At 37.8% G+C, this 26357-nt stretch overlaps 2 protein-coding genes and 1 long non-coding RNA gene across 5 annotated transcripts in view; 1 reads left to right on the top strand and 2 right to left on the bottom strand.

The window, feature by feature from the left end:
• The window catches only part of FAR2 (fatty acyl-CoA reductase 2), a 195551-nt gene that overhangs the window by 144006 nt on the left and 25188 nt on the right, over nt 1-26357 (top strand). For both annotated transcript variants that reach the window (XM_063640327.1, XM_055280249.2), the window contains exons 3-7: nt 7889-8064; nt 11717-11896; nt 22417-22594; nt 23906-23950; nt 25740-25858. In XM_063640327.1, the coding sequence (XP_063496397.1) occupies nt 7889-8064; nt 11717-11896; nt 22417-22594; nt 23906-23950; nt 25740-25858 (698 nt within the window). The remainder of the gene's footprint in view (nt 1-7888; nt 8065-11716; nt 11897-22416; nt 22595-23905; nt 23951-25739; nt 25859-26357) is intronic.
• The window catches only part of LOC129483208 (UPF0764 protein C16orf89-like), a 61245-nt gene that overhangs the window by 5162 nt on the left and 29726 nt on the right, over nt 1-26357 (bottom strand). The gene's annotated exons all lie outside the window — the stretch shown is intronic.
• On the bottom strand, nt 7263-25072 carry LOC134736802 (uncharacterized). The gene is made up of 4 exons (XR_010121086.1): nt 24491-25072; nt 23125-23301; nt 22609-22803; nt 7263-8129 (listed from the first exon to the last, which is right to left on the bottom strand). It is a non-coding gene; the product is annotated as an uncharacterized lncRNA (long non-coding RNA).

Below are 26357 nucleotides of genomic sequence, written 5' to 3' on the forward strand. Positions count from 1 at the left end.
TCCGCGTCCCGGGTTCACGCCATTCTCCTGCCTCAGCCTCCCCGAGTAGCTGGGACTACAGGCGCCCGCCACCACGCCCGGCTAATTTTTTGTATTTTTAGTAGAGACGGGGTTTCACCGTGGTCTCGATCTCCTGACCTTGTGATCCGCCCGCCTCGGCCTCCCAAAGTGCTGGGATTACAAGCGTGAGCCACCGCGCCCGGCCTCCACTACTGTTTTTTTCCACCCCGCTATCCCACAAAATGCAAGAGGCCTCTAGTGTAAGTAGTTTTCAGTTTTCCTGTTACTCAAGTCAGATCAGCTGAAGGATGTTCAACTTCTCCCCTGCAGGCCATTTACTTTAAGGAGGGAAGGAAGGGAGGAAGGGAAAAAGGGAGGGAGGGAAGGAGGGAAGGAAGGAAAAAAATCTCTTCCAATCACATTAAGTCTTTTTGTTAAAAGCGTCAAATTGGCCAGGCTTGGTGGCTCATGCCTGTAATCCCAGCAATTTGGGAGGTTGAGGTAGACAGATCATAAGGTGAGGAGATTGAGACCATCCTGGCCAACATAATGAAACCCCGTCTCTACTAAAAATACAAAAAGTAGCTGGGTGTAGTGGCGCATGCCTGTAGTCCCAGCTACTTGGGAGGCTGTGGCAGGAGAATCACTTGAACTTGGGAGGTGGAGGTTGGAGTGAGCCGAGATCACACCACTGCACTCCAGCCTGGTGAGTCTTAAAAACAGCTTCAAATTGCCCATACTAATTTCATTCAAAAAGTTACCAAGCTGTGAGGTTCAACATGATTTTGGCATACATTTTGTTCTTAGAAGTATCTGGATCACAGGATAAAATCGGAAAAGTTGGCATGACCCAACACGCGCGCGCACACACACACACACACACAACACAGCTTTCTGATCATCAGTTTTTGGAAATGGAGTATTGCTGTGGAAGTAGAAAGGGAATTTTCCTATTATTAGGGACCTACAAAGCGGTAGGCACTAAGACAAACATCTGACTTTCATTACACGAATCCTCAGAAATCTCTGCGGTATGCCTATTCCTACATCACAGATGAGATAACAGTTGTCATCTCTCCAAGGTTATGTAATTTGTGCCAAGTGATACAGCAAAATTGGAATGCAGGTCTCTAATCTCTTAAGTCCATACTTTCCCTATTGTACTGCATTGCCTCCCCTAGGAAATTTCTTCCTTGATGACAGTATCATGAGGAAAGTGAAACTATTACTTGCCACTTCTGAGTTAATATCAGCATTTTTTCCATCCTCTAGCATGGATAATGCAGAGATGCCACAAATTCTGTTGGAGAGTAGAAATAATCTTGTTTGGTCTCCATCTTCCTAGCCACCCTAGCTCTTTTCCTGCCCAGATGCAAGAAACAATTCTCAAAGGACTGTGAAACTGATCTTTGGTGTGGGGAAAAGAAAACATAACAAGATGATGAATCAAACACTGTGTTGCCTTTATTGTAGAATATTATGTAAAGTGAACTAAAATTTTGTTAAATACAAAATTGTCTTTAAGAACAGCATAATATATGCTTAATTCTCTGAGGTCACAGAATACGATAGTCAGGTGGTTGGCATTTTAGATAAATATGCAAAAACACAATGACCCAGAGAGGTAAGTAACTTGCCCCAGTCACATAGCAAATCAATGGCAGAATCAGAATTCAAATATAGTCCTTCATGACTCCTAAGGGGCTGAGCTCTTTCCAATACACCAATGGTTCTCAACTTCAGGGTATATCAGAATTACTAGAGACCATGTTCAAAGAAAAGATAAATGCCCAAGCTTGGACTAATAACTGTTGAATGAGAATCTTCAGGGTCAGGAAATAGGTTTGTTTGTTTGAGCAACTTCCTGAGCAACCCTGCTATATGCCGAATTTTGACAGCCATACTACTACACCATGCTGCCTTATGGAGTTACAGAAATGGTCTTCGCTAAAGCATTAAAAACTTCTAGATTAATCTTTTACATCTTATGAGAGTTACCAGTGAACTAGCAACAATTTTAACATTTTGTGAATTTTTGTTAATCTGTACATTGAGTATAATGGTTTTTGCTTAAATTAACATACTTTTTTGTGTTTGTTTTCAACTTAAAGCTAATTTGCAGAATTCATTGATTTGTTTTTACTCAGCACTCTAAAAATTCTCTAAAAAAATGTTACAGTGTCTCTTTCACCTTGGGACACCAAATATTCCACAGAGATTGCCCCTCAGTTTAAGCAACCTTACTCATTTATTTTCCAAAAAAAATATTAAGCAAATTTTGGTGGGTTATTGAGACAATATAATATAGTTATTTTTTAAGAGACTTAGTAAAATGATTAAAGATCAAAGATTCTCATGATTAGAAAAGATTTGATTACCTTCAATGAGACCCAGGAAGTAGAGGTCAAATCTCCTGTGGATACTTCCAAAATGAGGTCATGTGGCTAACTAGTTGATTGTAAGAGACCATGTTAAAGGCCTCTGGATTGTTTCAAAAGCATTATATAAATGTAATGCCCCCACCCCAATTCCTACTTCTAATAAAAATGCAGTCTTGGTGTCTGGCTACAGAAGTCATACCCAAGGAGTTTATTTAAACCAGACGATTTTTTTTCTGGTTTTCTCTTTCTGCTGAATTTTCTTACTTAGAGCTTGCAGTTTCTCTGTTGCCTCTGGGCTACAAGTAACTATTCATATAATTAGAAGAGTATCTCATGTTTAAAAACAAATTAAGGAGAGAAATACTTGCCTGTGTAATGGCAAATCAATGGAACACTCCCAAAGTTTCCAATTTGAAATGCTTAGATCACCTTTCAGCTGTATCTTTCAGTGACCACAGAAATGTGTCCTACTCTTGTAAAGAACAAGGTTTCCTAAAATGGATAAACAGCAATCCCTCTGCTTGAGTTTTGATGATGGTGAGCAGCTTTTCAACTATTTACCTCTCAGTCTTGTGCCATCAAGTAGAGAATATGAGTTTATGCAATGAGAAGAAACAGGATAAGCTCTTAGAATTTAAAATAATTATATTGTTCTTTATTGGTGGGCTTTCAATGAAATTTCTGAAATTAGGTTTCTTCTTTACTCATTTTGATTTTATCTGTTTTTCTTACTTTAATCTCTCACATTAGCAACAAACACACCAAAAAAAATTTTTTTTTAGAAGAGCTGGTGCTTATCCAGGTTCCATTTGCACCATTTCATCTTGTCCCTTCAGTCTTGTCATTATTATAAAAATAGAGGGTCTGCTATAAAAACCGGAGAAATCACATTACTTCAAGCTCCCACTGGCAGTTAATATACAGGACTCAGGAAACACTTGTGTCCTCGTTTAGCAGTCGCTATCTGCTGTCTCTCATCACAGTCATACAAACTTCAGGAATCAGGCTTCCATTCTATTGTAGCAATAGTTCTATTACCGATCTTACAGGAATTAATTTTAATTCAATAAGCAAAATTTGAGTCTTTTCAATGAATGGCATACTGTCAAGCATAAAGAGATGAATAAGAATCAAGAGTTTACAAAGAAATTTTTTTAAAAAGCCTTTAAAATAGCCACATATAAAATTAAATACCTAGGAATTAACTTGACCAGAGAAGTGAAAGATCTCTATAATGAAAACTATAAAACACTGATGAATGAAATTGAAGAGGACACCAAAAACTAGAAAAGTATTCCATGTTCATGGATTAGAAGAATCAATGTTGTTAAAATGTCCATACTACTACCCAAAGCAGTCTACAGATTCAGTGCAATCCTTATCAAAATATCAATAGCATTATTCATAGAACTAGAAAAAACAATCCTAAAATTTATATGGAACCACAAAAGACTGAGGATAGCCAAAGCTAACCTGAGCAAAAAAGAATAAAACTGGAGGAATCACATTACTTGACTTCAAATTATACTACAAAGCTATGGTAACCAAAATAGCATGGTACCAGCATAAAAACAGACACACAGACCAATAGAACAGAATAGAGAACTCAGAAAAAAATCCTCACACCTACAGTGAACTCTTTTGACAAAGGTGCCAAGAATATACACTGGGGAAAAGACAGCCTCGTCAATAAATGGTGTTGGGAAAACTGGATATCCAGATACAGCAGAATGAAACTAGACCCCTATCTCCATATACAAAAATCAAATAAAAATTGATTAAAGACTTAAATCTAAGACTTCAAATTGTGAAACTACTACAAGAAAACATTTGGGAAAATCTCCAGGACAGTGGTCTGGGCAAAAATTTATTGAGCAATACCCCACAAGCACAGGCAACCAAAGCAAGAATGGACAAATGGGATCACATCAAGTTAAAAAGCTTCTGCACAGCAAAGGATACAATCAACAGAGTGAAGAGACAAACCACAGAATGGGGGAAAATATTTGCAAACAACCTATCTGATAAAGGATTAATAACCAGAATACATAAGGAGCTCAAACAACTATATAGTACAAAGTATAATAATCCGATCAAAAAATGAGCAAAATATCTCAATAATCATTTCTCAAAAGACATACAAAAGACAGGCAAATAAAAAGGTGCTCAACATCACTGATCATCAGAGACATGCAAATCAAAACTACAATGAGATATTATTTCACCCCAGTTAAAATGGCTTATATCCAAAAGATAGGCAATAACAAACGCTGTCAATGATGTGGAGGAAAAGGAAACTTCATACGCTGTTGGTGGGAATGTAAATTAGTACAACCACTATGGAGAACAGTTTGCATGTTCCTCAAAAAACAATAGAAATACCATATGGGCCAGATGTGGTGGCTCATGCCTGTAATCCCAGCACTTTGGGAGGCCGAGGCAGGTGGATCACTGGAGGTCAGGAGTTCAAGATCAGCCTGGCCAATGTAGTGAAACCCCATCTCTACTAAAAGTACAAAAATTAGCCAGACATGGTGGTGCATACTTGTAATCCCAGCTACTCAGGAGGCTGAGGCAAGAGAGTCACTTGAACTCGGGAGGTGAAAGTTGTAGTGAGCCAAGATCGTGCCACTCCACTCCAGCCTGGGTGACAGAGTGACACTCTGTCTGAAAAAAAAAAAAAAAAAGAAATACCATACGATCCAGCAGTCCCACTGCAAGGTATATATCCAACAAAAAGGAAATCAGTATCTCAAAGAGGTATCTGCACTCCCATGTTTGTTGCAGTACTGCTCACACTAGCTAAGATTTGGAAGCCACCTAAGTGTCCATCAACAGATGAATGGATAAAGAAAATGTGGTACATATACACAATGGAGTACTACTCAGCCATCAGAAACAATGAGATTCAGTCATTTGCAACAGCATGGATGGAAATGGAGGTCACTATGCTAAGTGAAATGAACCAGGCACAGAAAGACAAACATTGCATGTTTTCACTTATTTGTCAGGTACAAAAATCACAACAATTGAACTCATGGACATAAAGAGTAGAAGGATGGTTACCAGAGGCTGGGAAGGCAAGTGGGAGGGGGGTAGATGGGAATGGTAAAGGGTGACAAACAATACAAGAATTAATAAGACCTACTATTTGATAGCACAATAGGGTGACTATAGTCAATAATAATGGTACATTTTAAAATAATTTAAAGAGTATAATTGGATTGCTTGTAACTCAAAGGATAAATGCTTGAAGGGATAGATACCCCCTTCTCCATGATGTGCTTATTTCATATTGCATACCTGTATAAAAACATCTCATGTACCCCATAAATATATATACCTACTATGTACCCACAGAAATTAAAGAAAAATAGAGTTTCCCTACAAAAGAAAAAAAGAATCAAGGAGTTTACAAACTAGAGGGGGAAATATAAGCCCTGAATTTAGGAACAGACATGAATTTTTCAGAGTCAGTGTTTCCCAATTATGGTACCTGATCAGATCCACCTGCAGAGGTGGTTAAGAAATACAATTTCCTACATTACACACAAAACTACTGAGCCAGGGTCTCTGAGAGTGGAATAAAGAAATAATTTTTAACCAGGTTCCTTGATTTTTCATGCCTACAGTTTGAAAGCTACTGATGTGAAGATTGCTCTGGGCAGTTATAAAGGGAAATGAGTCGTATGCAGTTATTCATCTGCAATTGTCGGTGTTAGCACTCTAAATGGAGAAACTCTCATCATTTGCATGCCTTAAAATCAACTGGGGGACTTGGTGTGAAATACAGATTCCTGGGTGTGCCCTAGTAATTTCTTATTTAGTGGGTATGGGATAGGACCCAGGAATATACATTTTAATTATGCTACTAGTGATTCCAATGCAGTTCACTTTGTGGATAGCATTATGAAAAGACCAAAACCACTGACCTGTTGGATTGCAGTTGGCTGCCATCTCTGTCACGCTATTCAGGATGTGGCACTATTAAAGAGTATTATTTTAGAAGCTATAGGGGTATGGTGAGATTCCTGACAGGGCAAGTCCTATTATTAAGCAAGGCTAATGTAGTAAAATGGAATCCTCATTTAGCACTGTGGTTTGAATTGATGCAGCCAATTCATTGATTTATTTCAATGGAACATTATCAACTATTATCTAAATCAGAAAACTCAGACTTTTAAAAAATTGTACTATGTTCATTCAGATATGCATTCTTGATTGAAAATACAATGCAACAGGTACAACACAGATTGGAACATTACTTCCTAAAATTGTAATGATCTCCTGAAAAGTAATGCAAATATGGGATCTTGGTGCTGTTCAACATTGCACAGGTTGTCTGAAAGTATAATATGGAATAGCAGTATCTTCTGTCTTTTAAAGTCATAAAAACCAAAGGCAAAAGAAAATCTAAATATGACAGCTTACATCATATGTAAGGGAACCCCACTGTGAGAAGGGTGGATGCTGAAACCATCTCCTACTTCTTGCTTTCCGGTAGTCAGAAGTCTTCACAGGCCAAAGTGAAAGAGTCCACAGAACCCTAAGTAAATTTCTGATGAATAAAATATATCATGTAGACTCAAAAATAGTCTTCTCCAAATTCAGTTATCAAAAAAGAGAAAATTATACAAATTTTAGATAAGCTTATCCGAAAATATTCAACACGTTTGTTATACAATTAACGTTAACTATCAAGAGGCAAAACATCTGACTCTAGAAGAAAACATTTAGCATATTTATGATCGATCAATATTAGAAAAGCTGTTAAAGATCTTTCTGGAAGAGATGTACCCCAGGCTGTTTTTATTGGGTAATAAAAAGTTGATCTCAGGTAGTCAGAGAAGCAATATCTCATTTGTATCAGGCAAGAGCATGTTCAGAAGCCATTCTGAAGATTTAATGAAGATGACTAGGAAAGGGAAGAAGTCCACATATTGATCTGGCAAGGTAACATACTTCAATTCTATCTACCATTTTTCTGCACTGTAGGGGCAGCCTTTTCAGTGGTGTGTTACTGCAATTCTGAAAATAATTTGGAAGTTAGGTCAGTCCTCAATGCTTTTGACATCTGGGATTGATAAGGTTGATAAAGTGTCCTGGGCACATTCTCAACAAAGAGGTCATTCTGACGTTTCCAGAAAGATCTTTAACAGTTTTTCTAATATTAATCAAGGGATCCTCCCATCTCAGCCTCCCAAGTAGTTGGGACTACAGGCACACACCACCATGCCTGGCTTTTAGTATTTTTAGTAGAGACAGGTTTTTACCATTTTGCCCAGGCTGGTGTCGAACTCCTGGGCTCAAGTGATCTCCCTGCTTTGGCTTCCCAAAGTGCTGAGATTACAGGCATATGCCACCGTGCCCTGCCAGATGTCTTCTTTAAGTAATGTTATTACAACTAAAACCAGTTTTTGAGCATAATTAAACAGGTTGTTGTAAACAAGAACAATGTGATAATGATGATGCTATTTTTTGTATATTGATCTATATTTATGTTTCAGCTATTTGAGAAAGTCAAAGAAGTTTATCCAAATGTGCATGAGAAGATCAGAGCTATTTATGCAGATCTCAATCAGAATGACTTTGCCATCAGCAAAGAGGACATGCAAGAGCTTCTGTCCTGTACAAACATAATATTTCACTGTGCAGCCACTGTACGCTTTGACGACACTCTCAGGTACATTCCCATTTCCCTCTCATGGCTTGTATACATATGTGTGCATGTAAATTTCTTCATAGTTTCTGTAAAAAAAAAAAAAAAAAAAAGAAATACACTCTAAACAAAAAAAACATACAAAGAAGCTAAACTCCTCCAAAATCCCACCATCTAGAAACAACCATTTACTACTGTGGAGAATATTCACTCCAATTTTTCTTTATGTATCTATTATTACATAGGTGTATGTTCAATTTTACTCGAAGAAAATGGCATCCTAGCGAGAATGATGTTTTGCAACCTGCTCAATTATATTTTTTGATATCTATCATTGTCAATAAATATTCTATTATAATTTGTAATGATTACATGACATTCCATTGTACATCTATATAATATATTAAACCAGTTCTATGTCGGTGGACATTTGGATTGTTTTAATTTTTCACTATTATTAACAACACTGCAGCGAACATCTGTGTGCATGTATATTTTTCACCCTTTTGTGTGCTCTTCTTGAGATAAATTCCGAGAAGTACAATTATCAGATACATATCAGATGTACCCAGGTTATGAACAGTTTGTATTTTCACACATAATGCTAAATTGCTCTCCAAAAATGTGGTGTCCACTTACACTGTCTCTGTGCACATGAATGCTCATTTTTACAGTCACAAAATAATACTATAATTTTTAAATTCTTTTAATGTTGCTAATAGGATAATGGAAATGGTAGCGCATGTTCTGATTTGTATTTCTTTGATGATTACAAAGGCTAATGATATTTAAATGCTTATTGGCATTTTGTTCTTTGTGAAATGCCTATTGATGTTCTTTGCCTATTTTTCTATTGAAACTTTTTTCTTATTAATATTAAGACTTCTTGAAAGTTTCAGCACAGTAATTCTTCATCTTTTTTTTTTTTTTTGAGACAGTTTTGTTTTTGTTGCCCAAGTTGGAGTACAATGGCAGGATCTTGGCTCAATGCAACCTCCGCCTCCCGGGTTCAAGCGATTCTCCTGCCTCAGGCTCCCGAGTAGTTGGGATTACGGGTGCCCACCACCACGCCCGGCTAATACTTTTGTATTTTTAGTAGAGACGGGGTTTCATCATGTTGGCCAGGCTGGTCTCGAACTCCTGACCTCAGGTGATCCACCCGCCTTGGCCTCCCAAAGTGCTGGGATTACAGGCGTGAGCCACTGCGCCCGGCCATTAACTCTTCATCTTTTATAAGGCTAAAACTATTTTAACAATTTATCAAATGTCTTTTAAGTCTATTACTTATGCAGTTATTTATAATTTCTCCTAGTATTTTTATGGTTTCATTTTTACATTTAGATATTTGATCCATTTATAAAATATTTACCTAGAAAGAGGAGTACAGGCCAATTCTGTAAGAAGAGTGATGCAGATGTGAAAGTAAAGCAGCTTTATTTTTTTTTCTGCCATATGGTTAGTTTTTAAACAATATTTGTTAAATATTTTATTTTTACTCTTTATCTGATATAAAGCTCTTAAACTAAATTTCAGTTTTTAAACTATTTTGTTACACTAAATCAGGCTTTCACTTCCAGTACTGTATCATTTTAATTACTGTAATTTTTATTATATTAGAGCAAGTATACTCACAGCACTGTATTTTTTTCTTTTGAGATGGAGTCTCGCTGTGTGGCCCAGGCTGGAGTGCAGTGGTGTGATCTCGGCTCACTGCAACTTCCACCTTCTGGGTTCAAGTGATTCTCTTGCCTCAGCCTCCCATGTAGCTGGGACTACAGGCACACACCACCATGCCCAGATAATTTTTGTATTTTTTGGTAGAGACAGGGTTTTACAATCATGGCCAGGCTGGTCTCGAACTTCTGACCTCAGGAGATCCGCCTGCCTCGGCCTCCTAAAGTGCTGGGATTACAGGCGTGAGCCACCATGCCCAGCCACACTTTCATTTTTATAGAATTTTCATTACTGTTCTCTTTGCATATACTTCCTGATTAAATTAGATAATTTTGCCAGGTTTTTAAAAATCTTCGGAATTTGATTAGAATTACCTTGTATATGTAGAATACTTTCAAAACATTTAGTATATTTAAAATATTGATTCTTCCTATCCAAGAACAATATGTTTTCCCATTTATTCAATTTTTTGTTTTTTGTTGTTTTATATTCATTTATGATGAATTTGATATATTTTAAATGTTCAACTTTGAACATTTCTTCCCTTTTATTCTCTAATTTTTGTTTATATACAGGCAAGCTAGTGATTTTTTACATAATTTTTTATCAGTGGACACCTTACTGAATTATAGTACATTTCAGCTTTTTAAAAAGCTGCTTCTGTTTTCCATGTATGCAATTATATAATCCGACAGTAATTTTTGTGGCTTTTTAGCATCTATATCTGTTCTTTATTTTTCTTTCTAATTCATTACAAGGCTAGGACTTCAGAACAATGTTAAGTAGTAGTGTGATTGTAGGCATTATTCCTACCACTGACGTTACAAGCAGTGCTCCTAGCTTTTCACCATTAAGAATGATGTTGGCCAACGATAGACTGGATTAAGAAAATGTGGCACATATACACCATGGAATACTATGCAGCCATAAAAAATGATGAGTTCGTGTCCTTTGTAGGGACATGGATGAAACTGGAAACCATCATTCTCAGTAAACTATCGCAAGGACAACAAACCAAACACCGCATGTTCTCACTCATAGGTGGGAATTGAACAATGAGAACTCATGGACACAGGAAGGGGAACATCACGCTCTGGGGACTGTTGTGGGGTGGGGGGAGGGGGGAGGGACAGCATTAGGAGATACACCTAATGCTAAATGACGAGTTAATGGGTGCAGGAAATCAACATGGCACATGGATACATATGTAACAAACCTGCACATTGTGCACTTGTACCCTAAAACCCTAAAGTATAATAAAAAAAAAAAAAAAAGAATGATGTTGGCTAGCAAATTTAAATCTATATTACTTAATCATTTTATTCCTAGTGAATTTGTTTAATTAAATTGGAAATGGAAATTAAATGTCATTTTAAACTTTTCAAAATACATATGGATTCTTATATAGTTTTTCCCTTTTGAGTTAAATTAGTAAGTTTCCTGGTATTGGATAAACCATGTATTCCTGGAATGAGCTATTTCACTGTTATCACAGGCTGTTTATATAGCTTTGTATTCTACTAGCTGCAATTTTAGATTTTGATGTCAATTTTCATGTCTGGCCTGGACCTTTACAATAGCAACTTACATTGCTCATTTAAAAAATCTACTGTTGCTCCCTCCAGTTTATTTGTATTTTCCAGCTTCTTCAGTTGGATGCTTAATTTACATGTTTTTGTTCTTTTAATGGCTGCCTATAGAAGCACCTTTATAAATTCAGAGTATTGTAATTCTTTTTCCAGTTGATTAGAACCAATTGTCCTCTAGATATATGTACAGTGTGTCAGTGAATAGGATTTACATGCACAAAACCCATCATCACTACATAAAACATTCCGAGTATCACATAACTGTGTAGCCATGACGCATCCTTCTCTTCCTGGTGTTTTGGTGCAGCCACCAAAATCTGATAGCTATGCCAGTTATTGGAGTAGGTGCAGTTATAGCAAGGCATGATACTGACTTACTTCATTGTACTTCCTTCTGCTTAAATCTTCTCTAGACATGCTGTGCAACTTAACGTCACTGCCACCCGGCAGCTCTTGCTTATGGCTAGTCAGATGACAAAGCTGGAAGCCTTTATACATATCTCTACTGCCTATTCAAATTGTAACCTGAAGCACATCGATGAAGTTATCTATCCGTGCCCTGTGGAGCCAAAAAAAATCATTGATTCCCTTGAGTAAGTTGGTCTAATAAAGGGATCAAGGGGTGGGTAGAATAAGTTCCTTTGTTCTCTTTGATTCTTTGTAACTATTAATGAGATGACAAAGTGAAACACTTTTGAAGCAAAATGTTTTGAAACGGTGCTAGCCTTAGCTACCTTGTCCCTGCTAGTTCTGGTGGGGAATATACTGCTAAAAGAGAAGGGGGATAGAAAATTCTTAAACATTTTGTGGAATTGTGTAGGACTGCATGAGGTACTTGGGAATACTATACATAGAAGTTGTTTCTCGCTTCTTAATGAACTTAGCATTGTCACTAGATAAAGCAAGTATAATGTATAGTATAAAAGTTCAGAAGAAAAATTTTTGATTCAGACTGACGTGAGTTTGGCGTAGCTCCACCAGTAACTACCTGAGTGACTTTGAGCAAATTTCTTGCCCTCTCTGAGCCCCAGGTCCTTCATTTGTAAAATGGGCCCATTTTATAGTTGTGAGGTTGAATAAAGTTATATAAAACACTTTTGCAGTGCTAGGGAGTGTTTAACAGCACTTAATCAAATGATTCATAAAAAAGAACTAGTGGCTGGATGTGGTGGCTCACGCCTGTAATCTCAGCACTTTGGGAGGCTGAGACGGGTGGATCACCTGAGGCCAGGAGTTCGAGACCAGCCTAAAATACAAAAATTAGCTGGATGTGGTGGCAGGTGCCTGTAATCCCAGGTACTTGGGAGGCTGAGGCAGTAGAATCACTTGAACCTGGGGAGAATCGCTTGAACCTGGGAGGCAGAGGATGCAATGAGCCGAGATTGTGCCATTGCACTCCGGCCGGGGCAACAAGAGTGAAACTCCATCTCAAAAAAAAAAAAAGAACTAATGAAGAATAAGAATTGCTCCAAGATCTGGCAGAAGGTGACAGTCTCTTGACTTATTTGGCTGAGACACACTTTCCTTACTGTCCTATGATGCAAGAGAAATAATGTCTAGGATTTTTCTCTACTTGCCGACCAGCAGAAACCACTTTCATCTTAGAACACAGCTCAGGTCTTAGAATACGTTTGTTTTCTGCTTCTTTATTTTTCTGCTCCATTTTACTAAGTTTGCTTTGTTTTTTTTCTTTAAAAAAGTTCTACATAAAAAGTATTACAGCAGAAAAATGGACTATTTCACAATGAATTTGTGACATTATAATTTTATATAATACTGTATTTATATTTAATATATACTCTTCAAAAAGTTTCAGCTAAATCAAGAGTTCATTCCCTTCAGGGCAAACATTTTTATCTCCTCCAGCTCTGAGAATAGATATTTTTGTCTGTCATGTAAAAATATCCAGAACAAAGAAGAAGGAAAGTCATTTAAAGGATCTGGAGGTTAAAGTTGCTAATAAATGGAGGTTTGCTAAATTGGTACAGAGAAAAATTTTAGCGTGCCGAGTTCATCAGGATAGCAGGAGAAAAAGCAGGTGTATTCTGAGGCCCAAAGTCTAGACAATAAAGTATGTTTAAAGCCTCAGAGCATTTTCAGGATGGAATTGGTTTCTGTCAGTTACCCTCTTATGGTGTTGTCTCTTGGTAAATGTGATGCTTTCATATTTGATATGTCCAGGAGAGGGGGCAGACCCCTTTTGATTCCAGACTGTTTTCCTGGGACTTTCTCCACTGCTGATCTCTCTAACACCTGACAGGTCATAGTGCAATTTGAGGTAGCAAAAGAGCCTGAGAGTTCATACAGAACTCTTCTTTTCCTGAGAAAAGAAGTAAGAGGCCAGGTGTGTTGGCTTATGCCTGTAATCCCAGCACTTCGGGAGGCCGAGGCGGGTGGGTCACCCGAGGTCAGGAGTTCGAGACCAGCCTGACCAACATGGTGAAACCCTGTCTCTACTAAATACAAAAAATTAGCTAGGTATGGTGGCACATGCCTGTAATCTAAGCTACTTGGGAGGCTGCGGCAGTAGAATTGCTTGAATCCAGGAGGTGGAGGTTGCAGTGAGCTGAGATTGCACCTCAGCCTGGGCAACAAGAGCAAAACTTTGTCTCAACAAAAAAAAAAAAAAAAAGAAAAGAAAAGAAGTAAGAGTTCACCCATAGTGAAGGGCTTCTCTAGGTACTCCATACCACTTCCTCCCAAACTATGTCCAGACACTAAATACCCCTAGGTTTCAAAGAAGAATAAACTCACCTCCCAGAGGAAGAGTTGATTTATCTTCAGGCATTCAGCACTTTCCATCCTCCCTCAAGTGTATGTCAACCAGACAAGGCAGGTAATTGCTACATGATTTATGAACAAACTGCAACTGACGTTTATACAAAATTTTTAACCTCCGTCATTTACTGCTCTCCAAGGATAACAATTATTTAAGCAACTAATTAGAACTAGGAATCAAATTATTTTATCTGAACAGATAAATTTTGGGCGCAATTAAGGAACTAAGTTTTTTAAAAAAATAGAGAAAAGTCATATTTATTATTTGCTAATTCAAAATTAATTAGGACATCCAGGACCACCTATCCAGCCTCATCTCTCTCAGTCCTCCCCTTACTTTCATGCTGCAGTCACAAAGAAGTAAAGCCTTCCCTCCTCATACTCTGCCTGCCTTTGTACTTGAAACTCTGTTTGTTCCTAGAGCTTATTTCCCCTTCTGCTTCACTGGTTAATTCTTACTCAGACATCAAAGCTCCCCAGCGAAGCTCTCTGGCTTAGGCACCCTTCCCAAGTGCCCCCATAGAACCCAGTGTTCAGCTGGATTATTGCTCATAACACAGGTCATTCTGAATGTCTGGTTGCTTATCTACATTCTACATTAGACAATGAGCTTCTCAATGGAAGAGAATATTTCTTGCTCCTCTTTGCATCTCCAGCTAGGGACTCAATGCTCGCTGAATGAATGAAAAGCTTTTGGTGGCATAGATGATTATTGTTCATACTGTTTTGACTGTTTTTGTTTGTTTGTTTTGACTGAAGCAAGAACAGATGACAGAATTCTGTTACAAGCTGATATTTTGGGATGCAGAAGTCTTATGTATAAAATATCTATCCATATCCCCACATCTTACGCTTTTTTCTGGTTGTTCATTTTTTTCTTCGTAAACTTTGAATGAAACCTATATGTTAACTTTTGAATAGCACTTCAAATAAAACCCAGAAACCCCTCGCCAACTACACCATGGTCTACAATTATTTCAACGACTCCTATACCAGATGGAATTTTTGGAAGTTTTAGAATAACGACATTACAAATCATTCTGAATAAATATCAATTCACCTAAATCCAGGTTTAGTTTCTTTGTTTTAGGAAAATACTTTGTTTCTTTGAGTAATTCTCTATTTAGTAATTGGTCTGTGTTAAAATGGAATTATTTTCCAAGGTTTTTAGGTTTCTATTTCCCTTGGGAGTTTTTCTTTCTTTCAGTGCAACAGAGAAATGCCTGGGGGAAAGTTGTTGTTGTTGTTCACAGAGAAATGCCTGGGGGAAAGTTGTTGTTGTTGTTCACAAAGAAATGCCTGGGGGAAAGTTGTTGTTGCTGTTGTTAACAGTTACTTCAAGGGGTCTAGCAGCTGCCATTGCTCTTAGTAGTTCGGCAGTTCTTACTTATTTATTTATTTATTTATAAGGAACCAGGAGTTAGACAACAAGATGATCTTGAAGCTGTACTCTTGGCATTATATTCTCAAGAAAATCACCATGACGATGTAAAATGAAACTTTATTCTTCCAGAAAATCAGTTGAATGGGAATTCCAGTTCTGGGAAATAAAGAAGGATATGCATTTTTGGCCCAGACCTTTCGCGATTGCTCGGGCAGCAGTGGTGCTGCTCAGTGTTGTTAATAATGGGACTGTGAACTCGAACCGCATGCTTACATCCTGGTCCCAACCTTTGCAGGCCTTAAGTCTGCTTGTTCCGCTCCCCCCATTTTCTATCCATCTTGTATGCTGAGACTGTCAGGCCTGAGCTCCCTTTCTCTAGCCCCTATCTAAAAACTTTTAGCATTACCTTGGTTCTGAAATACTCCAGAAAGATGAAATTTGATTTCATTAGTACAAAAACTTTAACACATTAGCATAAATATACTTTAAAAATAACTTAAATCAGGAGTTAATGCTTTAATGAGTATGACAAGCATGGCCATTAATCAGTGTTAAGCAACTCATTTTCCTGGCTCTTATATTTGTAGTTGTCTTCTGCCCCTCATCCCAGCCACCGGTTCCCATTCTGACTCAGCTCTACTTTCATATTACCAGCTTCTGCTGAGTTGGTATATTTGACTTTGGAAATCTATGTGCATAAATGGATCAGGGATTGCCAATGAAATTCCAGTTTTCCAGAATAACAGCTTATGTAGAATGTTTATTTTTTAAAATGCACAGAACTGACCAAGAAAGGCAGGGTCTTATGGTTGGTGCTTTCCTTATTTTTTAGGTCAAGGTAACTCCTCTTAGGGAAACCAGTGTAGAAGGGCTTTTGTGCCTGTATAAAAACATGATATAACTAGAAGCAGGTACTAGAAAAATGGAATCACAAATATTTATTGCTCTATTGAACATATGTAAATAAATCTGAATTAAGAAGGGAAGGGAGGACATGAATCGTTATTGAGCAATTACTGTGAGCAAGACACTTTCACAGACATCTTTAATTCCATAACGTAATACTGTATGGTTATTATTATCACTGCTGTAGTAATCACGGAGCAAAAAGCTCAGAATGGCTAAGGAACTCCTTGAAAGTCTCTCAGACACAATTTTTATCCATGGCCACTTGATTCTGAAGCCCATGGTCTTTCCAGTCTACTCACGTACTTGGCAGTGGTAGAGATTAAAAGGTGCTTTCTGGCCGCGTGCAGTGGCTCAAGCCTGTAATCCCAGCACTTTGGGAGGCCGAGGCGGGCGGATCACGAGGTCAGGAGATCGAGACCACCGTGAAACCCCGTCTCTACTAAAAATACAAAAAAATTAGCCGGGCGTAGTGGCGGGCGCCTGTAGTCCCAGCTACTTCGAGAGGCTGAGGCAGGAGAATGGCGTGAACCCAGGAGGCGGAGCTTGACGTGAGCCGAGATTGCGCCACTGCACTCCAGCCTGGGCGACAGAGCGAGACTCCGTCTCAAAAAAAAAAAAAAAAGTGCTTTCTTAAGATATAGACTGTGTTCCAAAGACCTCACATCCAAGACAAATAGAACAGCGCAGAATTATACACGTGTGGTGGTAGGGAAACGGGTCATATTAAGTCTGGTGGAGTGGAGGGAGGCATATGAGAAGACTTGGAAGAGTGGATAGAGTGTGGATAGGTGAGATGTGCACACGTGCCTGGCAGGGCAGCTGGAACTGGGAAACCCAGGCGTGTTTGGGACACAGCCCGTAGTCCATCTTGGCAGCATACGTGTTACGTGTAGGGAAGCAGAGATCAAGCTGGAGAGGGAGGCGGGGCCATACTGTGGAGATTTTGCATACCATGCAGAGGAACTGTATTCAATTCTCTAGGCAGTGGAGATCCATTGAAGGAGGGCCATGTGTGCGCATGCATTTTTGTGTGTAATTTTGGGTTGTTTGCTCATTTGTCTTCATCATGGAGAAATACTGATGAAAGTGGGCTTCAGGAATATTAATATAGCCAGGGGTCGGGGGAGGCAGTGGATTAGCATAGGGAGTAGACAGAGGAAGCGAGACCCACTACTAGAGAGGAGTGGTATGGAAGACTAGAACGAGAGTGAGGCAACAGATATAAAAAACACCTCCATGTTTTGGGAAAGAAAAAAAACAATAGGACATGGCTACTGCTTTGCATATGGGGTTGCACCTATCAAATTAACTCCAGATTAGAACATGCATACTTGTCATGTTTTGCATTTCTAGTACCAGGGATTTAATTCTTTTAAAATTCAATTCTGTTGAAGATTTACTCCAACAAGCAACGCGTTTTTGAGAGCTAATCCTGATATATTCAGATCTCAATGACTTAAGTTTATGGAGTGGACTTCTTTTAAATTAGTGATTCCCTGATTTGCCTGACTGTTGGAATTTCCAGGGCATGTTGAAAATACAGATTATCAGACTCTTAACTCTGCAGATGTATTTAGTGATTCTAAAATGGCACCCAGGAATCTGGATTTTTCCCAGGGGCCCTGTGTAATTCATATTTATGAGCAGGCAAATTTGGGAGAGTGCTTTAAGGAGCTTTTTCACTGAGCAGTCTTCATTTGAAATGAGGATCATTTATCTTCTTTATCTCTATGCTCTCTTTCTGCTGCTCTCCTTGCCTCCTGTTGTCTTTCAGTTCTTCGAAGCTTTAGTGGAAGGTTCCTAGTAGATCTGTACCTACTAAAAACCATGCTTCTGAGGCTACACAGTCACCAGAAGACACAGCTAATCTGCCATGTGAAAAACGAAAGGTGGCGTGTGCACTGAGGGTGCAGGCATGAGAGGCAGGGGAATGGAGGCCCCCACAGCCAGCAGCAGTGGCCCTTATCACAGCCCTCTGGGAGATAAGAAAGGAGGTCAGATGTTGGAAAGTAGTCTTTTTTTGCCTTCGTGCTATAGAACACATTGTTAGCACTAAAAAAAGCTGACCTCTTCTAGGGGAATGGTGAAAGCTGATTCTAGCACTTGTCCTTTTAATTTCGGGATGGCACAGCCTCAAAATGACATCTAAGTAGCTAAATAAAAATGAGAATTCTGTGTACTTTGATATTAGCAGGCTTTAAATTACAAACCAGAATAAGATTAAATTGTTTCTTAACCAAACTGAGTAATTTTCAAATGGCAGGCCATTGGCAGGGCATTCAGCATCTGGCTCATGTTTGAACCTGGCTAGGTGTTCCGTAAAAGTCTTGAGGGAAATACAGAGGCCAATTCTCCACAAGCATTAGGCTCAGAAATACCTGCTTCCCACTGGAAAGTTTAAGTTGACCTTGAAGCCACCTTCACCAAACCGAGGTTGGTCAACACTTTTCACCATTGCCACTGGACACTTTACTTCCAATTTTGCTTCCTGCTCTACAAAGATAACCCCTTCCTTCCTTTCCCACATTCTCCCTACAACCTCGTCTTCTTTTGAGTTCATCCAGTTTCTCTCATCATTGTCCATCTCTGCTTCCCAAAACCTTATATAGTACAGAAATTGGCCAATCAAGATTATCATGTGCAAGAACATCCATTTACTGAATAAGGCAGCTGGCTCCTGGGGGCAGAAAGGTGATTAGACACGGTGATAAAAATCATAATCCCTGATCTTCTGGACTCACTGTCTTTCCAGTGGGGAGACAGACACATAAGCAAATACAACTTGATAACTACAACAATCAAGAGAATGACATAATCTAGCCCGGAGAAAGAGAGAGCAAACATTATCATAAGACAGTGTGTCCACTACTTACTCTAACAGATTTCCTGATAAACTACTAGGCTTGCCCACTTGTTGCATAAGAAAATTGAGGGGATCAGGGGAGGGGAAATACATATGCCTCTTGGTATTTCATTCAGTAAATACATAAATAAACTATTAATGATATAATCATGTTGATTCAATAAGTTTAAAACCAAAACTGATAATCTTTAGAGGAAATTGTGTATGTGTGTACATGTGAACACACATAGACGTATACATACTGCTTTCTGAAATTTTCAATGACTTTATGCTTCTGAAGCAATTCAAGTTTAGAATTTGAGACCCATGGGTTTAAAACATCTTCTTGAGTATACTGAAGGACATTTAGATTACTTTCAGACATGTATGTTGGTTTATATAGTGTTTTTTATCTATGCTAACTTATTTACTGTTTTAAAAACAAATTGAGAACAAACAACAGCAGCAACCCTGAATTGAGTGTTTAAGTCCTAAGAATGGCTTGGCCCAACCAGTGGATGTGCATGTTTATTACACTAATCTCCTCTGAACCTAGGAAGTGGCTGGATGAGAGCGTCAGATGGTCTGTTTGGCTGTATTATAAATGATATTTTATTTTTATTTGTTTTATTTATTTATTTACTTATTTATTTTGAGACAGGGTCTGTCACCCAGGCTGGAGTAAAGTGGCACAATTATGGCTCATTGGAGCCTCCAACTCCCAAGCTCAAGCAATCCTCCTGCCTCAGCCTCCTGAGTAGGTGGAACTGCAGGTGCACACCACAATGCCCCATTAATTTTTTAAAACTTTTTTTGTAGAGGCAGGGTGTTATTATGTTGCCTAGGCTTGTCTCAAACTCCTGGACTCAAACGATCCTCCTTCCTCAGCCTCCCAAAGTGCTGGGATTACAGGTTTGAGTCACCGCACTTGGCCAGAAATGACACTTTAAAACTAACTATTACCTACAAAGATGTATGCTCACTGGTTGTTTTATTAAAAAATAACAATGCCTTAGGTTTATTGGCTCATTTTGTTTTATCAAAGAGCTTAAATGCAGTTGTGAATATTCCTGTTTACTCTCATGATAATTTAGAATGAGTATAATTATTGCCATTTTCACAAGTACAGTTGGAATGAAATAATTTATATTCCTGTTTACTCTTATGAGAATTTATAATGAGTATAATTATTGCCATTTTCACAAGCACAACTGGAATGAGAAGATAAAACCGTGGAATACAGGTGTAGCTGAGAGTAGCAGAGGCAAGTCATCTATAGAATATTAAAATTTCTTGCATGCATGCTGTCAGAAATCTACAAAACCAAAATTTTCTAAAACAAGCAAACTCACCAAGCTTTATAAGGCCCCTATCCCCCTAAGTATTATCCTTTCCATGTACCCCAACATTAATGACAGCAACTGGTACTAGCCATGTGACATACAATGCCTGCACATTATTGGGCTCTGATGTTTTCTAGGTTGTTTTTTTTTTTTACAGCTTTATTGAAATTAAGCTCTATTCCCTCAAGACCTGGTTTTCATAAACTATATATTTTTGCAGGTGAGAGAAAATGGTCTCAGGTCAGTCAATCCACTGTTGACCCACAAATGAAATGAGATAGTGGTAGGATTATTGTTAAGATGGAGAGGTGTCTGCATCATCCTATATTCTTTCCCAGCCCCCAGGTGACCATATAATTAAAATATCCTAGATATTTCTATGTAGTTGAAGTTGTTTTTAATTCTAGAAGCCCTCAATCTTTCTCTGTTCAATTTAAATGAAAAGACATTTGAGTATCCAGAACACACTCAGCACTAATAGAAGCAAAGCAAGAAAAATGAAAACATTATAGTCAATGCCCATGTTCTACCTCAGGATCAAATGAGGCATTAAAACTGAAAGTTGTGATCCTGAATAAGTCTTAACATCATGCACATCTTAGCTGCTCAAAAATTTGTCATGTCAGCAGAGTGGTAACAGTGAAGATTTTCTACAATGAAAATAGGATAGTTCTCTTCTGTTCTATAAAATAGAAATAAATATACCACATTGATTAGAAAAATCACACTAGCATATTTCGGCAGCTTAATTTTTAAAAAGCTATGTTCTATCAATGATTTAACCACATAGATCTGTCAGCTAGAAGAATGTTACATATATAATTGACAATACTTTTGTTGCTTTCTTAGAGAGCTGTAGATAGACTTTGGGGTTATCAAGTGGTTCTGACATATTTGTAAGAAAGATTGGGCTGATGCTATGGTAACTTGGTTATTCATGATACATGTTATCTTATAAGTAGGAGTGGTCAATAATCGTGATTTTGAAGCTATTTCAGAGCACTATAATCACCCCACTTGACAGACTTCAGAATTCACTGGAAATCTCTGGAGATAATTTTCAAGTTATTAGCATAGACTCTAAACAGACCTTCAAAATGCATTACATAGGTTTGCTAAAACAGATTGTAAGTGCCAGAAGTAGTCGCTTTGATTTGATTTGCATTGAGTGGAATTTTTAAAATTTAAAGCTAAAGGCTTCAGGATTACTGTACTGGATTTTTATCGGACAACACTGAGTAGGGCTGCCACTGAAGCACCTTGGATGACAGCCTCTAACTCCCTGAACACAGCATGCAGCACACTACTGGGAGAATGACTGGGACTCAAATATGTGTTCAATGAATGTACTTATGAGCTTGCTAGAGAGGAAGTAAAGTAATAACTACCTATAATATAGTACTACTAAAGCTCTAATTTAGTACTACTACAATAAAGTAGTAATCAGTACTGATAAAGTAGCAGTGGTGCTAAAGTAGTACTCAGTACTGATAAAGTAGCAGTGGTGCTAAAGTAGTACTAATAAAGTAGTACTAATAGCGCTATACTATCATTCGTAATAAAGTAGTATTGCTATTGATTCTATTGGTCTATCTACCTACCTGCCTGCCTGCCTGCCTACCTACCTACCTACCTACCTATCTGTTTGGATGGGAGGGCATAGGATAAGATTGGGCTTAGCAGTGGAGAGCAAAAAGCTCATGCATGCTTTGAACAGGTACACACTCAAACTTGGTATCATGTGACTGTTCTGAATTCCAGAACTGAGGCTAAAAGGTGGAAGTTTTGTTTGTGTCTCCCATTTTCCATTTGGTTTATTGTCTAACATATGTTACTAGAATTCTCTTTACCTTTTAGGTGGTTAGACGATGCTATTATTGACGAGATTACACCCAAACTGATCAGAGATTGGCCCAATATTTACACCTACACCAAGGCCTTGGGAGAAATGGTGGTGCAGCAAGAGAGCAGGAACCTGAACATTGCCATCATAAGGCCGTCCATTGTGGGAGCAACTTGGCAGGAGCCTTTCCCAGTAAGCCCACTCACCTGGATTCTGTGTTTTGCTTCCGAACTAAGGTTCTTCTAGCCCAATTACTTTCTGATGTCTTTCTTCTTCTCCTCCTCAGGATTTATAGCTAAGTACAGCCAACAGAATATGAACCCATTATACTAGGGCAAAATTCCACTTTGGGTTCAGGATTTACCCAGCATGTGGCTCCTCTGGCAGTTATCTTGACTGTCCTAGAGTTGGATGGAGAGCTTAAATTAGCTTCTAATTACTCTAGTCTCAAAATTCCCATGGGTGATGGTTTCATATCTTGGCTTTCCTACTATAGTTTAAGCATACCAGAATGTCCTTGATGGCCAAATTGGTAGTATTGCAACTGCCAGGGTAAACAAGAGTTTCAAAGCTCACAGAAGGATCTCAGTTTAGGAATACTAATTTTTTTTTAAACCTCAGTATACTGCCATGACCTTTTGAAAGTACTTTGAATTACACCATCTTCTTCAAAGCAAGTCTGTGAAGCTTTGGGGTAGATAAATTCCAGCTCCACTACTTACTGGTAATGCCACATTTTTGAGTTGTCCCTTCCATAAAACAGGACAGATACTACTTTGGAGAGTTGATTTGATGAGACAATGTATGAGGAGTGGTCCCTACTAAAAGGCTCAATATTAATCCATCTTCTCCTCTCTTCTCTCTTCTCTCCCGTTATACACACACTTTTGACTTTTATACTGTAATGTAAAGAGACATAATAAGGTCAGCTGAATGGCTTAGGTCTTAAGAAACAAACTTAAAAACACATTTCCCTCTAGCTGCTCTTAAACATAATCTCCATAACATCTTTAAGCAAGTCAATACACACACAGACACACACACACACACACACATATATATGTATATATATCTGGCATGGACTCTATAGCTGGTAAAAAATGTTAAGAAATGGGCCATTAACACAAATCATGTTTTCAATGTTCTCCTAAGGAGGCTGAAATCAGGACTAATGTGGAGAAGTATGGTTGGTGAATTGCTTAGCAGATCATGATATAAGGACAAGGTCCAATTTAGTCCATAAGAGGTCATAAAACACCACAAAACCATTCATGACTCCTGCTAACAATCCTGGCAAAATTCTAATGTTTGCACACTCAAAGTACAGAAAATGGCCAATGCTTTGCCATTATCTTTTGAGATCTTAATAATACTGAATTAGATAATTCTATTGGCTGGGATCTCAGTGCTCTTGTTTGAAATTTATTAAGATTAGACTGCAGATGTTTCAAGATAAAACAATTTTCTGAAATGTGTAACCAACAGAAATCTTCTTTCTTTTAGGGTTGGGTTGATAATATAAATGGACCTAATGGACTCATTATTGCGGTATGTATAACGATGAAGAAATAACTCCATGAAATGTAGTAGAGGAAGAGTAACAAAATTCTTAGTGCTGGCTTAGCTTCATTGATCCAAAAACATAAATGTTACTTTACTAATAACTGAGGCATATTATTTTAATTGTTCTGATTGTAATATAGAGGCAGGATGAAATTATTCTTTGAGAATTTTTTATCAGAAAAACAGAGGTAATGTGCTATCAGTTACTATTTAGGAGTTTTATTTTTGAAGTCTTTGAGCATCAAGGACTTTTCTTTAGTTACCACAAGATGGGGGTATTTCCTCCTTTTTGCAGTTTATAATCTCATGAATTAGTGCAGTGAATTGAGGATGCAGTAAAAATATCTTCAAAGATTATTAAATTCTTGATTATAAAACACACGTAAGAGTTTATGTGCATGTATAGAAAAGAGATATACATCAATAATTCTTAATGAATACAAGAAAGAGAACTACCAATTGGAGCAAATTTTTCAAATACAAAAATCCATGAATATAGGCAACACCTTTTCAATAATCTCTTACCAGGAGAAACGTGGCTCCTCTAGGTAAGCAGCCCTTAGTACGCATCTGCCCGAAGTCCAGATTGATCCAGCCAAGCTGTGGGGCTTCACAGCTCACACTGAAGCATTTCAGGTCTAAACCCCACTTCACTCTTCCGTATAATGAATAGGAAATTAGTGATCTAAATGAGTTTAAATTTTATTAGGGATTTAGGCTGTGCTTCAGACTCTGTCTCTGTTCCTTCCAGAACTAGGTTCAACATGAATTGCAATACAAATATCAGACAGTGAATTATAACAGTGACAAAGATCTTCCTTCCGATTTCTGATTTTTCTAGCAGCCCCTTTCTTTCTGTTTCCCACCTGCCTTCAACTCTTTCTTCTACAAAAGTTCAGTTGGGGTGAACGTTTAGTGACTTAGAACATCATTATTTTAACATGATCCCAAAATGGGTTTCATTATATGCAAAGCTGCATATTCATTTACATTTTCTAAAATGTTCTAAATTGGTTTCTTATGTCCAAAAGAAGTGGAGCTAGTTATAAGAAAACAGAACTGAGTAACATAAGAAAGTGCTAATCGTTGCAAATCAATGTTGGAAACATGCAAAGCACAAAGAATCAATTTCATAAACTCAACAAATTATTAACATGAATAATTCCTAATTCTTGCATCTATATAACATCAGTGATCTGTGAGGTGAACTAAGATACTGAATAAAAAGTAAATAATAAGGCAATTTTTCCAAGCCAAAAAAAAAGTTTTGTTTTATTAATGGTGGAATTTCACCAATTAATGTTTTTCAAATAAATATTTCTTAAACTTTTAGTGCCTACTGTTGCTTGTAAGTTAATAAACCCTAGCAGAAAACAAAATCATCAAGGAAATGGTAAACAAATATTAATGGGAAAATTAATGGGAAATTTGTATAACCTTAATTCTTAACATGTCTTATGAATTAATTTTTAAGATGTAAAAGTTTATTCTTGGTGTTTGTTGAGTTTATTAACCTCTCACAAATTTGAGGAATTTTATTCCCTAAAGGAACGTGAGGAACACTAGTAGTTCATGGAAATGCTGGAGATGCACTTGGCTGGGAAGGTAGGATAGGCTGAGGAAGTCAGACTTAGCATAAGAACCTGGTAAGCAGTGGATCAATGTTAGCTGTTTTCACTTACTGCACTAGTATAATAAGTTTGATGATACATACTTTAGCCCCAGCTATTATTTAAGACTCGGTTTAACATTTTATGTTCTTTTTCCTATGCAGACTGGGAAAGGGTTTCTTCGGGCCATAAAAGCTACTCCAATGGCTGTGGCAGACCTAATTCCAGTTGATACAGTCATCAATCTCATGCTAGCTGTAGGATGGTATACTGCAGTTCACAGGTGTGGATGCTCAAGTGGGCTTTCAAAGACTTCATGAGGGGCAGAGTGAATATATTAGGCCCATTTTCCAAATATAGGCATTTCATTGTGCAAGACCCCAAATGTGTGAAAGTGTGTATTTCAATATTTTATAGAGTTCCTAATATGCCATCATATATGCGTTGTTTTATAAATACAGTTTAGTACTTGGCTACTCATAAAGTAATAAAACCTTTAAATCACTTAACCATAAAATTCTTGATAACCAAAAGGCTTTTCTTTCTAGTCAGTAGTCTAAAATTCAGCTTTCTCTTTTAGGGCAAAGGAGATAGAAGCTGACGAAATGACAGAATTTTTTTTTTAATTGAACTCTGGTAAATGCCAAAAGTTCAGTCACGATGTGTGCGGAAGCTTCCTGATACAAAGGAAAAAAAATAGGTTGTTCATATATTTGGGTTTGTTAGTAAATTAAATTTTTCTTATGTGAACTCACACATATGTGCTCCATAATATGTCAGTC

Source organism: Symphalangus syndactylus, chromosome 5, assembly GCF_028878055.3.
Source record: "Symphalangus syndactylus isolate Jambi chromosome 5, NHGRI_mSymSyn1-v2.1_pri, whole genome shotgun sequence".
Lineage (NCBI taxonomy): Eukaryota > Metazoa > Chordata > Mammalia > Primates > Hylobatidae > Symphalangus > Symphalangus syndactylus.